The sequence below is a fragment of the Rhinolophus ferrumequinum genome, chromosome 19 (assembly GCF_004115265.2).
Source record: "Rhinolophus ferrumequinum isolate MPI-CBG mRhiFer1 chromosome 19, mRhiFer1_v1.p, whole genome shotgun sequence".
Taxonomy (NCBI): Eukaryota; Metazoa; Chordata; class Mammalia; order Chiroptera; family Rhinolophidae; genus Rhinolophus; species Rhinolophus ferrumequinum.
In genome coordinates this window covers 40,843,944-40,858,512 of record NC_046302.1, presented here as the reverse complement: position 1 = coordinate 40,858,512, position 14,569 = coordinate 40,843,944, and the positions used below count along the sequence as shown (strand labels likewise).

Genomic DNA, 14,569 nt, shown 5'->3' with positions numbered 1-14,569 from the left:
TAAAACCGCATCACTTTGTCCCTCCTTCAGGCAGATGACGAGAGGAATTACCACATCTTTTACCAGCTCTGTGCTGCTGCCAGTCTTCCGGAATTTAAAGAGCTCGCACTAAGTAAGTAAACGGTGCGTGCCCGTCCTCTGGGTGGGCTGCTGCAGCAGGTGGTACCTCTGGGGGCTCTGAGAGGAGAAAGGAGCTTCTGTTCAAAGCGGTCTGTCGTGGCTTCTTGTCTCAGCTCGGCCTCTCCTGTGGGCATGGCCCCTAGACCTCTCTGCTCTTTGCTGCCCAGTTAGTAAAACAGTTAATTGTACCAGCCTGCTCACCACAGAAAATATGCAGGAGAAGCAGCAGGGAGTGGAACAGTGTTTGCAGAGCATAAAAAAATTTCTGAGCATTGTTCTTTTGAAAAATGTTTCCACTTTTGACATAAGAAATGTGTCCTGGCCTCGAGGATCTAGATTTAACTAATGCACATCGCTTAATTGTGGCCAACCCATTTTAAGTCGGATTTTAAGGACTGAGACAAAGGGGGGGAAAAAGGGAGTGAGAGAGTAAAGCAGGGATAGAGTGGGAATGGCTTGAGAGGCGTATTGGTAAAGCCGGGCCTCACACGGGGAAGGTAAGAGAGGGGCTTGGAACCGGCCTGCTGAGCGTTAGCGGGCAACAGTTCTCTGACTTTTCCTGCACAGGCGGGAAGTGTTTGGCACACCTGCATCAGAGCACCGGAGGGGGAAATGCAGCAACCAGACTGCAGCCAGTGGGCTGTCACTTCATTGCTTCCATCAGATAAAATGACAGCCTTTCATTGGGTCCCAATCCCCTTGGTTTCTGCTAATGCTGTTTACTGAGGGACCTTAGTGAGCTTAGTTTGCCTTGGGATTGTTTACTTGGAACCAGTGGAACTGCCAGCCAGGACCAAGCAAGAAGAGTGAGCAGGGGGCGGCCGGATGGCTCAGTTGGTTAGAGCGCGAGCTCTTTAACAGCAAGGTTTCCGGTTCGTTTCCCACATGGGCCAGTGAGCTGTACCCCCCCACAACTAGATTGAAAAACAACGACTTGACACCCTTGAAAAACATACTGTTCCCCAATATTTCCCCATTAAAAAACAAAACAAAAGGAGAGTAAGCAGACTTTAGTTCTTGATAATCCTCGGATCCTGGGCCGCCCGCCTTCTGTGCGCAGGGGCCTTGTCATGCAATATTGACTAACTCCCGTGGCTGAGTCCTCAAAGCCCTCTCCTAACAGACGTGTGTGATGAGGGCAAGCCTGGGGGCCATGCTGCATCCTGTGTTTGCCGAGCATCCTGCCCCTGGCCTATTGTCTATATTTTGGGGAGTTGTGAGGAGGTCTAATACTAGCAGATAGTGTGAAGAGCTGGGTGTCTAGACAGATGGAGGTTGGTTGGTCTTTGTGCAACGGTGAGAAAAATAAACCTCTGAGGCTTTGCTGTCCTGGACCCAAATCCTGGCCCTCTCTCAGGGCCCAGCATCAGATGCACCTCTGACCGCTCCAGCCTGCTCTCAGTTGGTAAAAATATCAGCTGGTTCAAACCTCGGTCGGCCCTCTTAACTTGCTGCTTTACTTGATTGTGGATTCCTGTAGCATTGGGTGCCTGTGCCACGCAATGCAGCTTTGGTTGCTTCATTTATCAAGCCCTGAGCCGGCAGTGTTAGGCCCTGGGGGTGCAGCACTGCACACAACAGCTGTGGGCCCTGTCCTCACTTAGCTTACAGTCAATCACAGTGCTGAGTGATAAGGGTACGCTGAGTGCGGAGGCGGGGCAGGTGCTCGGGGACCCACGGAGGAAGCCCCGGAAGGCATCTGGTATGCTGGCTGTGTACTGTATTCTAGTTGTTCAGTGCTTGCAAGTGAAATCATCAGCTCCTTGGGGACAAGGAGTGACTGTTACTAGCCTTGTTTGGTGGGCACTGCCCTGTGCTGGCACCTTGAGGCTCTCATGTTGGCTTATGGTCACACGTGACCAGGAGGGCAGGTCACGTTAAGGGCCCCTGCTGTCTTCCTCTTTCCTTCCCAGAGAGGGGACTTGGACACAGCTGGCTTTCCAGGGCTAACCTACAGGTAAACGTTTTTTTCTAAGGTCAGTTGTATAGAAAATGAACAAATATTGGCAAGGTCCTTCTGGCTGCATTTGGACTACTTTGTCCCAAATGTGGCTTTATGCTAATAGGGAAGAAATCCTCTTCATTTTTTTTGTTTGGATTCACATGGATGTACTGAGGTGAAAAAATGGTTCTTTCTTATTGTATATGTCTGTACCTTTCCAGACTCCTGTGGCCCCTGGCTGAAGCAGTTGGAAACGACCCAATTCGATCAATGTCTTGCACTCCTTTTTTTTTTTACCTTCACATGCTCTCCGAAAGTATCTTGGAGCAAAGCGCCTTTGATAAGCTTTTGTGCTCGGGCGTGAGGCTGTCTTCAGCCTTGTGGGTGGATAGGCTGTGAGCACTGAAGCTTGACGTTTGGTTCCACTGACAGTCCTGGTCGAGTGGCTAGAAACGTCAAGCAATTGAAGGACTAGCCAGTGGCTCCAAGTGAGTGTTTAGACTGCCTCCCCTCCTCCCCGTTTTCACCTAAAACAGTGCTGTTCACGTGCACAGAAGTCTCCCAAGACCTCTTGGCCCAGCAGGAGTTTTGTGCATTTGTCTGAGAACGGGGGAGCAGACTTGCATTTGGTCACCACCCCCTTCCTCTGCCCTGTTGGTGGTGGTCTGTTGCATGAAACTGACCACAGGATGAGATTTTATTTTAGAAAACAGTCCAATGAATAATTTGTTATAATGTCATAGACTAAATGGTGGTAAAAAGAGGTGTGGTGGGCCCATAGTCCCTTAAATACAGCCTTTAGGTAGGAAGGAATAAGTTCTTTCTCATTCAGTAGATGGTGTATTGGTACAGTTTTATGAGCAGTGTCTCCTGCCTTGCACAGGTTGGAGCATGGCCTCCCCGGGTGAAATGCAAGGCCTTGGCCATGACCTTGGTTGTCCTCTACTCGTTGAGTTCATGCCTACTCCCTCTGTGGTCGGTACACTACACTGCCTGATCCAGTGCACGGCCGCCTGTCGAGCCAGTTAATAGATTTTTTGTGGTATTTTTCTCCTTAGAAATTCTAAGTGAAGAGAGACCCACACTGGAGGACGAGAGAAGTTGTTCTGGGCTGGGTCAGTGACAGCATCATGGGCCCGAAAGGAGAGCTGAGATCCAGACAGACTCTGCAGATGGGGGAATGTCTGTCTTATTAAGAGGCTGTGGAGAGGGATGCTAACAGAAGTGATAGTGACCCTGAAAGCAGATGGAAAGGAGATCATTGCGACTGGATTCAAATCACTTAGTAGAGAACGCTGTGACCGACCCCAGTGGGCCCTGCAGTGACGAGCCTCAGCCAGAGGAAGTTACCAAGCTGGGCCTGAGTTGGGAAACTAGAAGCAGGGGAGGTGGGGTGACCTGTCTGACTCAGGACATCAGGCAGTAGGGCTCTGGCTGTCGACAACAAAGGGTCTTTGATAGATGCTAAAAATGCTTCCTTCCCTCTACTATGGAAGTCTGGTGTCCATCTTTGGAATCACAGGTAACTGTCTTTCTGGTGTGTTCAGGTGATACTTTTGATGAGTTAGACTGTGTTGACAGCTAGTCATGGGATGTCATAGGAGATAAACAGCCATCTCCTCAATAGGTCATCCAAGTAATGGGCTCCCCACCTGGGCAAACCCTGGGTAGCCCTAGGCAACCCTTAAAGTCCTACGTTCCTCAGTTTGCCTGGGGGAAAAGTGGGAATAAAGAGTCTTCCCCATGTGGGCGCCGTAAAAAGTCATCACCTGAGGTGATTTGAAAGGTGAGTGTAAAGGGAAACAAGAATGGGTGCTTTTATTAAGCCTCAGACACTGTTACTTTGTGCCAGAGCTCTCAGGGTGATTAGATACGAAAGAACTAAACGTGCCACCTTCACCACGACCTAAAGGGATTTCCTTCATAAAAACTCCCTTGTGCTGTGCCCGTGAGTGAGTTCAGGGCCAGCGCCGAAGTCCTTCCTCTCCCAGTTCAAGTGCCTCCGTCGTCCGAGTTTGTGTATGGAAGCCCGCCTCCATAAAATATGACTGACATTCAGCTGTTCCGTCCTGTGGGCAGATGTGTTGCCTGGTACTCAGAGCTGAGGTTGTGTGGATGGGGGTTTGGGACTGAGTTATACCACTTCCAGCCTGCGTGAGCCTGGCCTTGTGGACTTCACCGGCCAGGTGAAGTTCAGCGTGGCTTGGAGCATAGGATGCATCGTGGGAAATGAGCCTGGAGTGGCGGAAGGAGGCCACTTCAAGAAAGGTTCAGGAGACTCTTTTAGGTTATCGGACCTTTGCCTTGAGGGCAGTGGGGGGCAGGAGGAGGAGTGTCTAAAGGGCTTTAAATAGGGGAGCGGTGTGATCAGAGTTACCAGGAGTTAGAAGGGAGAAGAGCAGAAACAGGAAGACTGGTTTTAGTCTTCTGCTGCAGTGCCTAGACAGCAGACGCAGAAGGCCAGACCCAGGGTGATGGCAGTCAGAATGGAGGAAGGAAAGAGACGCAAGAAATTCCTACGAGATCACATTGGAAAATCAAGGTGTTGAAGGGGGACTGGAAGTTGCAATGAAACTGCATCGAAGCATGTTCAACTGATGTGTGTTCAGCCACACACACTCAGGTCAAGAGAACATAATTTCACTGGTCTTTTACAGAGGAGGACGAAAACCAGCCAGGGTCCCATTTTGACATCTTGTCAAAAATCAGGTTTTATACACTTAGAAATATCAAGTGCGGGACGGGGTTATACCACACAAAGGTACTATGTATTGTGGAAAGTGTAAACGATTTTGAGGGGGTAATTTTGATTATGTGCATTTGTGGCCTTAAATGCTGACTTCCCAGCCTGGAGTCAGGATACTAGGCAGGGCTTGTTGCATGTTCTCCCTCTGCTAAGCTTGGCTCTGAATGCTAAGACAGCCTGGGCCCCTCCTCACCAGCTGTCCCCAGGCTGTTCCCAGAGACCTGAGTGAAGAGGAATGAAGCTGGGGGATGGGAGCAAACACGTGAGGGTCTCAACCTGCATTTGTTCATGCACCTAAATACCTCAAGGGTGCCTCAACTTTATGAAACAAACAAATGAACAAATTCCCTGTCACCTCGGGCACATGAGCGTCCTTCATGTATCAAATGAAGTTGCCAGATGATTAAAGATCATGGAAGCTGGGATTCTAGGGCAGGTTAATACGTTTTACTTGGGTGTGTTAGATCCTTTTTTAGAAACAAGTCTGCAGGGAATTCTGCTCTAAAGTGAACTGTCCATGACTTATCTTTTGTGTTCCCCTGATTTCCACATAACAGTTTTACACAAATACAGCAATGCATTCTGTCAGTGTAATGTGATTTTGTCTTTTGTCATTCACTTTTCTCCCGTTTGCCATTGTCAGTAGAGATAACTTTTTAAGGGGTCCACACCCGGCTGGGAGTAAAAGCGGGTCTGGGGTAGCTTGCTGAGAGAATAGAAATCCTCATGAGTCGTGACCTGCAGGTCAGCTGGGGCTGATGCCTCCCTTCTTGCCTCCACAGCCTGCGCCGAAGACTTCTTCTATGCGTCCCAGGGGGGAGACACGGCCATCGAGGGTGTGGACGATGCTGACGACTTTGAGAAGACTCGCCAGGCCTTCACACTGCTCGGTAAGGAGCTTGGGAAGGGAGGGAAAGACCCGGAGGGTCGATGTCACGGAAAGAAAGAAAGCGTAGCCGTGTCCCACTCGGCTTGTCCACCGTCACCTGCTCATGGGGAAGCCTGCTTGTCCTTGGTGAATGTCCTCCTCTCCTACTCCCTCCCAGGCCATGGGCGCCAGGGCTTAAGGCTGGAGCTTTGTGGACCTTTCCTAAAACATAAGGATTTGAGAGTTGCCCCCGCAGGCACTGTGGGGTCGCCCTTTTCACTCCTTCAGGCCATTGAAGCCAGTGGTGGGAAGCCAAGGAGAGCCATGTCTCTTTGCGCTGGGATGTGAGTTCAGAAGCAGTGAGTTCATGCCTTTGGGACTAAAGCACCCATGTATCCCGATCATGGGATCCGAGGTAAGGCAGACGGATCTGTCATACTGCAGTGTGTCTGTGATTGCTGTTTCCACATAGAGCTTAGCAGTGGAGCCCTTAAAACAAGAGCTCTCTCCTTCTGAGGCATCAACGTCAGAAGAGCTGGAGAAATGGCCTCTTCTCCCCTGCCACTTTTGCAGGAGAGGACTCTCTCTAGTGGTAAGATGGAAGGCAAGCCTTTCTTAACTCGGAAATTGAAGTGGTCAATTCCTGGGACCTGCAGCCAGAAAAAGCAAAGCTTAGGAAGCCAGCCTGAAACCCATGAAGTGGCCCAGGGTGGTCCTTGTGCTGTTCCCAACTTCTTCCCTCACAGAGACAGACGTTTGGCTTCTGACTCATTTAACTAACCCAGAGCAGCATTTCTTAGGTTCTTTGGGGGGAATATGGGAAGTTTTATCCAGTGTCTGAGTGAAACATGGCCAGCCAGGGCAAGCCCTAATCTCTCTGGAGGGCCAAAACCAGGGCTTCCTGTGCTGAAATCTGAGTGCTCGTCACCTCTCTGGGTAACTGGTGGATAGACATGGTTTGTCTTCCGTACCCATGAAAAATGAGTCAGGATCCAGAAGCCACACTGGTATTCCAACAAAGAAGAATGAACATAAGTAATTGTTAACTAGAGCACCAGGGAATGAGTTGACAATGAAGTGGGGGAGTAAGAGGACTTCAGGGGTCCAGAAGTAGCAGCTGCCAAAGCACCATCACTAGGGTGAGGAAGAACAGCCCATAAAGGAACTGTCGACTACGAACCCGCCCCCTTCACCCCCCCACACACACTGCTGGGCTGAGATTCTGAGCAATTCTAGACGGACATGGCTGCCCCAAGATCAGGAGGCCAGCTGAGGGTGAAGAAACCTGCAGAGGGTGTGGGCAGCACTGATCTCTGCAAGCAGCCTACAGTTGCCCCAAGATGTGGTGGGGCCAGAACTTCTTAGAAGTGGCTGCTGATGGGGAGACCCTGGCCTGAGGACACAGCTGGAGCTCACCTGGGAGGTTGCTGGGCTCCAAGATAAATAATAACTACGGAGGAACGAAGTATCTTGTTGCTGTTGCCCTGCAAAGTCACGACAGGTCCATCTGTTAACCAAGCATCACATTCCACCAGCGGGCAAAGGGGAAATGGTTATAGGGTCTCCTATAGTAGCACAAAGAAGGGCGAAGAAGGGTGGATTGGAAGCAGTGAGATAATGAATTGATAACTGTACCCCCACTTCTCCAGCATCACGAAGCTGCTTTATTCTCCAGAGTTGGAGAGCAGGTGAGGGGGGGACTGGATGTTGAGCGGGAGATTATTCAGCCCAGTTTGTCAGAGAAAGGAGGCCTCTGGCAGCTGCCCCTGTGCGCAGTGGGCATGAGCCGCTCCAAGGAGAGGTCATTCCCTCCAAGGCTCTAAGGAGTCTGGGCACTTGAATTCCCAAAGCAAATGGCGTTTGTAAAATTATTTTAGTAAGCCTTCGTTCCCTACTCTTTAGTAAAAGTGTCCATTTTTTGACTTCAGAGGTTGGCAACCTTTTTCTTAAAGGACAAAATATTAAATATTTTGGGCTTTGTGAGCCACACGTTTTCTGTAGCAGCTTTGCCATTGTAATGCGAAAGTAGACAAAATATAAAAGAGGGGATGTGACAGTGTTCTAATAAAACTGGAATTACAAAAACAGGCTGTGGATTGTGGGCCATACTCTCAGGTTGCCAACCCGTCCGATTTTTGTTTTATTGTTTGTTTTGGTTTTTGCTTCCCATAGTGAGGTACTGCTTATTCACAGAATCTCGTATTAAGAAGAGACTTTCTGGTCAGGATTGTGCAGGAATCTTAACTCTTGTTAGGATTTAATATCTACTATTTAAGCTCCTCTCATGACAGGGTAGTTTGGAAATCCACAGAGCATTGGTTCTTAAGAATAAGTGAAAGAGAGAGAAGTGACACATCCCTCTTGTCCTATGGTGGTCCCAGCCCCCAATTCCTGAGTTGTGCTTCTAATGGAACCTACTTGAGAGCTGGACAGTCTCAGCTCTGATCGACAGCTCGGTACTTCCCTCCTGACCCTCGGCATACAACCATCAGGCCTCCCGTCTTCTCCTGGGTTTCAGCCTCTGGCTTTAATCTGGCTTCTTTTTTCCAGTCTTGTTCAGCCACACTGAATCAAGACGTACGCCTGAATTCTTTGGCCTCTGGCTGTTTTTTTTTCTTTTCTTATTAGATTAAATGAAAGCAGATATTTGAATAACACGAACCTTTCTGTAGACATCTACAAGTACTTGCAGTCTGTGGAATGGTCATCAATTCCGTTGTTCTGTCACTCATGTTTCTGAGCACCTACTGTATGCCAGGCATTGGATATCTAATGATGAAACAAGAACAGGGAGGGATTCATTATATTTTTTGTATATTTTGAAAATATGTAATTAAAAATTAAAAAGCAGATCACTGTCTCTGTGAAGCTGACATGGTAGTGGTCATCAAACATTGTTAAAGTCTACCGTTAATTTTTCTAGTTCATGCTTGGGTCGTCCACTTTGTGGATTATCTGAAGAATGTTGTTAATCCTAGCATGACACATTTTTATTCCCATTTATATTGGTGTCGCTGCCTGATTTTTTAGCCTGAGTAAAGTATTGCCTTAAAATTAAATACCTACAGCCATGGAGGAATAATGGGGGAACAATTGTATTATTTCCTAAACTGAGTGATAGGTTGACTGGTGTTCATTATATTATTCTGTAACATTTTTTTATATGTCTGAAATATTTTGTAATTTAAAAAGGAATGGTAATGCCTTAAAGCTAAGTATAAACTGCAAGAGATTAGCCGTATCTTTGATAACATAACTGCGTAAGTAAATTCGATAATAGGGATTTGCTGCCACATTGGTTCCGGGGTTGGTGTCTGTAACGATGTCTGTAACGATGAAGGAGCGGATAGCGTGATGAAGCACAGCCCCCATCGGGGAATGGCCAGGAGCCCTGTCACAGCACTCCCAGGAGAAGTTTCTCTTCCTTCCCTCGTTGGCACGCTGGATGTGTGTCACAGATGTTTGCAGGATATTGTGTTGGGAGAAAACTAACTGCTGATAAATGACCGTTCTTATTAAACTCATAAAAACATCCATAAAGTGTTGGGTTGAAATGAAGTCCAAAATGAGTCTGCATGATTGCTGCCTGGAGAAGTGAAAAGGGTAGCGTGACCCATCTGGTTTGATCGGAACAGTAAGAGTGAGCACGTTTGCCTTTGAGTCCAGGAGCCCCTTTGCCCTCTGAGCTGTTACTGTGAGTGGTAATTACCTGCTGAGGAGTCGGCTCATCGCAGAAGCCATTGCAGAAAATCAAACCTTATTTTTTTTTAAGTTCTTTAAAAAAGGTAAAATGTCCTTTCTATCCTACCATGGATATGGAGTGTCACTCGTTCTCTTTTTTTTTTTATTCCCAGGAGTGAGAGACTCCCATCAGATAAGCATTTTTAAGATAATTGCTTCTATCCTGCACCTTGGAAATGTGGAGATTCAGGCTGAGCGCGATGGTGATTCCTGTAGTATATCAGTAAGTTGCACCCCAGCACCGGAGATAAAACGTACACAATTCACTCCTTTCTTACAGTTTTATACAACTGAAATGCGTCTTTACATTTAGAGGACTCTCATAGGTTATTTGTTCTTACCAGAAATGGTTTCTGTTTCCTTGCTGATCATTTTTTAGAAGAACAAATCCTTTTTCAAATTAGCTGCCATCAGATTTCTATCACTGAGGGCAGGGAATTCAGTGGGTAGTCAATAAATTAGATTTGATGGTTTGATTTCCCGAGTACCCCGAGATCCATGGAATCCTACAAAGCGTTATCCACCCACAAGTCCATTCTGAGCTCCTCCCTGAGCATCATCCTGGAGGGACACAAAGGAGTGTTGTACAGCATTACTTGGGACTGTCTCAGAGGAGCTTACAGTCCAACTGGGTAGACCAGGTAGCTGACGACACTTGGCAAGATTTTGACAGTGCGAAGCAGAATTTTAAGTGAGACGTCTATCTGAAAGTGGTGCAAACTGTAAAGTGCTCCATCAGTGCTCATAATGATTGTTATTTTTCTGGTACCCAAAGTAGTACCTGATACGTGGGAGATGAAAAATGTCGACGTGGGTGGATGGTGGGGTAGGTAACAGTGCAGTGATATAGGCAGACACTGTTGTGACCCTCTGGTATTTCGTGGTGCTGGGCAAGGTAAAACTGGTATTCGGACTACGACTAAGTGAATCTGCAGTGGTTCATTGTAGACCTCTTTTTGCCCACTTACTGCTAAGTCCTGGGAGGTGCAAAGCACGAGTCTCACTCCAAAGGCCTTAGAATTTAAATAACCAATATTAGGAAAAGACAGCAAACTATACTTCAGAATATGAACATGGGCACAGTTCCATGGCTTTTTCAATTGAGCAAACATTTATTCTCCTCCTACTGTTTGTCTGAGGTTAGGGGTTACCATAAGTTCAAACTGGCCCTGCCTTTAGGGCGGGGAAGACGTGGACTGCAGCCGGCATCCGGCAGAGCTCGTCACCCTCCCCTCATCCCCGCTCCATACATTTTTCCCTGAAAGAGAAATGGTCTTAGGTTTGGGAGGTGCCCCAGGGCCATTCAGGGCTGCCACCATCCTCAGCATGGAGTCTGCAGCCTCATGAGTGTGAAAGGAGAGAATGTTGGAGCTGGACAGTGTTAGGTGCCCCTGGACGTTGGGGGGTGGGGCGGGACGGTGAGGTTGGCAGTGATGACGCTGTGTCCAGAGGAGGACCTGTGTCTTGGCGTGGTGGTGGATGGGCCTCCAGTGCAGGACAAACAGTCCCCCAGGCTGCGTCTTTAGGGCTAGTGAAGTCTTGCCCCTGATGTATTTTCCTTCATGAGAACGGCATAGAAGGTCTGTTACTCCCCCACCCCCACCATTTTCCGTAGGGCAAATACCCCATGCTTCCTTAGGGCAACTGTCCTCTGCCGGGTGGCAGGGACAGGTGAGATTAAGAACATTTGTATTGAAAAACTGGTTTAGGCTGGTAAGATGCAGGAAAGATGACAAATGTTGTCTTGGCCCCACCCCACCCTTTCCCCAGTCACCTTCTCCTCTGGGTCACATCCTGGTCATACACCCCATCATGGTTTCTTACAGTATCCGTACCTCTGCTCCATGGCATGTCACATGGTTGCAATTGTACATTTATTGTGTGATTTGCTGTCTCCCTCATGGGAGACGTCTGTTTCCCTCATGGAACTCGGAAGTCTATGAGGGCAGGGACTGTTTTGCTCATTATCGTGTCACCAGAACCCAGCACAATGCCCAGGTCTTGGGGGGCACCCAAGTAGATGGATGGATGATTGAGGCTTTCTAGGTGCAGGGGGATGCAAATGAGAGTAGAATGGATGAGCATGTCCGAGAACATTGTGAGGGTAACAGTGGGGCATGAGAACCAGGGCACCTGTGGTTGGGGTGGGCCAGGGCCTCTTTGAAAAGCCAGGGCTCACGGTTATAAGTGAAATATCTCTCCGACCTTTCAGCTGATCTTTCCCACCCAGCCTCTGACCCCTCAGGTGAGAAGGAAAGTGAGTGGGCATTGGTATGATTTCATCACTACCTGTTTCGCTCACTAAACTAGAGGATCGTGTCTGTTGTGCTCACTATTCCAGCCCGGACACACATTGGCACCCAGCGAGCATTAGTGTAAGGACTGTATGAAGGTGGGAATATTGGGGAACACTTGGGGAAGAGCAGATGGGGGACGGACACAGGTGGTGGTGAAAGGAGGACACCTGACGGACAGAGGTTTGGGTACCACATGGCACAGCGGGCCCTTTCTCTTACAGATAACAAGAAGGCAGAGGTTTTTGAGGACAGGTATGTGGCCTAGGCTAGTCATACACTGTTCTCCAGCGAGAGGCTGTGTAGAGAACTAATTGAGAGTGAGGACTCTGAGTCAGGACTGCCAGGGTTCAAGTTCTTGTTCTACCACTTGTAGTTACTTAACCTTTCTAGGTGTCTCTCCTCATTTGCAGAGTGGGGGTGATGGTACTACCTTAGCACAGGACTCCCATGATTGAGTTCTTGACAATTATCGTTCAGTTAGAACCAGAGGGGACCTCAGGAGCATCCTTCTCACGTCTCGGGGTTGGAAAAACGAGGGCTCAGAGAGAAGAACCGCCTTCTCTAAGGTCACAGTGACAGTTAATGGCAAAGCCACATCCAGACCCAGCCAAACCCAAATCCGTCCTCCTACACCACTGCCAGCCTTGCTGCTTCTCCTGCACTGTCAGCCCCTCGAACGGAGTCTGTCCTCCCCTGGCCTGTTGTTCCCACCAGTGCCTAGCATGGCGCCAGGCACCCCGTGTGTGCTCGAGAAATGCTTCACTGAATGGCCTCAAATACATTTTGGTTTATTTCTCAGGCACCTAGAGTGAGCCTCCTACTGGAAATGCCGTCTATCCATACGCAGCGTGCCTTCTGCTCACTAGTTTTTATTTTTAATTAAGGCATGAAAATGTGTCCCGTGACTGCCAGGGTTGCCCTGGAGATGCAACAGCATGCAGTTACTTGGATGCCAGAGGCAATTTGTTTCCTGAATTTGGCAGCATGGGCCCACAAACCTCATCTGCTACGTATGATGCTGGCTATTTTTTAATGGATTTAGCATCATTTAATTAAGCTTAAGTGTAATTGCATGATGTTAAATCAGTTTCAGTTAGCACCTTTAATCAACTCTCAGAAGAGGGTTAATAGAGGGTGAGCCACAACCCACTGCAGTGGATGGGAACCCGTCCTGGGGTGGAGATCAAATACTTCCAGATCTTGTGGTCCTTTCTCTACCGTGTTTGTTCACCTGGGAGGTGCCAGGGAGGGGAGGGAGCCAGTGGGCAGGCTTGGGCAGTCATGTTTTCTGCTAGCAGGCCGTTTACATGTCAGGGAATCCAGCTGCAGAGCTCTGCCTAGCGATTCCGAATGTCTTGGAAATAGATGAACAAGGTGGACACTTGCCCACTCAGAACCTGTCGGTGGCCAAGCAGTCCCCAGTCACTTCACTTCATCATGTGAGGTTTTCTGTTGGGGAAGGGGGCGTGCAGGTGGGGGTAGCTGCAGGGGGAAAGGCTGTTGTCCAGGAGAAGTGGCCATGGCAACGCCACCTGCTGAGTGAGGGAAAAGACTGGGGCCTCACCCAGCCCAAGCTGATTCTCCTCCTGGGCTGGGCTGGGAGCTCTGGGCCACAGTTGGGGAGCTTCATTCACTTCACCCCATTTTCTTCATCTGGAAAATGAGGGGGATTGGGTTAGAATGATAGTTCCCAAGGTAGTTTCCTGGGGGAACCTTAACCCTGAGAACCTTAACCAATTTCTTAGGAAGATAAGGGTTCTTTGGTAAAGAAGGTTCCAGAAAAGCTCCGTAAAATATCTTATCCCCTGATGCTTGCAGGGGGACCGGTTCAGTTGTGTTTAATCTGATGTCACCCTCCCCTCCCCTCTTGTTAAGTAAAGGCGATTAATGTTCTTTCTAACTATTGTTTCACAAACCATATTTTGGCATCGTAACACTGGCCTTGAAGAGGTTCTTTCCTGTTCTGGCACTGTTCTTTTGTCATTCTGTTTGTTTGGGGTAGATTTTAAATACCTGTAGGAGAAAACAATGGCCTGGGGATGTGGTGGTAAGCAGAAGCGGTACATTTGAGCCCTTTTCATTGAACAAACCCTTATTTAAATCCTACTAGGCAGCCTCATCAGAAAACGAGCGCCACACGCCGTCGAGGGCCGTTAGGAGGCAGCATATCGTGCTCCGAAGGACCCCGTTCAGCCTCCGAGTTAATAAGCAATCCGCAGGCTCATGGTTGGGGTGTCAGCTTTCCTGGCAGGTTTAGCTGAGGGGTGAACAATGGGCGAGAGGAGCCAGTGGCGTGCCCTGAGTGGGCAGCAAGGGTCATCCAAGGCACATACACGGTTGGGTGACATACCCAAATCACCCACAGGGATTTGTCTTATCAGTGAGTCCAACGCCAGGTTGGTATGATGGGCACTGGGGGTAAATGACGGTCAAGATGAAATGCAGCTGGAGAGGCAGCTGGGCTCATGGGTGGAGGGCCCTGAACACCTGGGTGAGACTTTGCACTTCCCTGGGACGCGGCTTCTCACCTGTGGAGAAGGGAATCCTGCAGGAATTCCCAGTTCCTCACCCCAGCTCTAAACGTGTGGTGTTATCACCTACCACATTCCCACGTGATCTTCTCAGGTCAAAATTTGTTGCATATTTTTGCCATTTGCCCTAGCTTTCCACTTTGATTCACGTTTTCCCCTGAAGCATCAAGTGCTTTAAGACTATAGAGTTTAATTGCATGTTAATGTAGTATCACTGAGGCCAAGATGAAAGAAAGTGTGCTTGGACGCTCAGGACGGTGTTGTGCCAGTGGGGGAAGGGACGCTGTCCTCTAGGGTTCAGCTCCGGGCCCACCCATTGCCCAG

At 48.7% G+C, this 14,569-nt stretch overlaps 1 protein-coding gene across 2 annotated transcripts in view; it reads left to right on the top strand.

Moving 5' to 3' along the window:
• MYO5B (myosin VB) overlaps positions 1 to 14,569 on the top strand; it is a 317,583-nt gene that overhangs the window by 173,907 nt on the left and 129,107 nt on the right. For both annotated transcript variants that reach the window (XM_033087341.1, XM_033087342.1), the window contains exons 7-9: positions 31 to 112; positions 5,591 to 5,698; positions 9,531 to 9,640. In XM_033087341.1, coding sequence (XP_032943232.1) covers positions 31 to 112; positions 5,591 to 5,698; positions 9,531 to 9,640 — 300 coding nt within the window. The remainder of the gene's footprint in view (positions 1 to 30; positions 113 to 5,590; positions 5,699 to 9,530; positions 9,641 to 14,569) is intronic.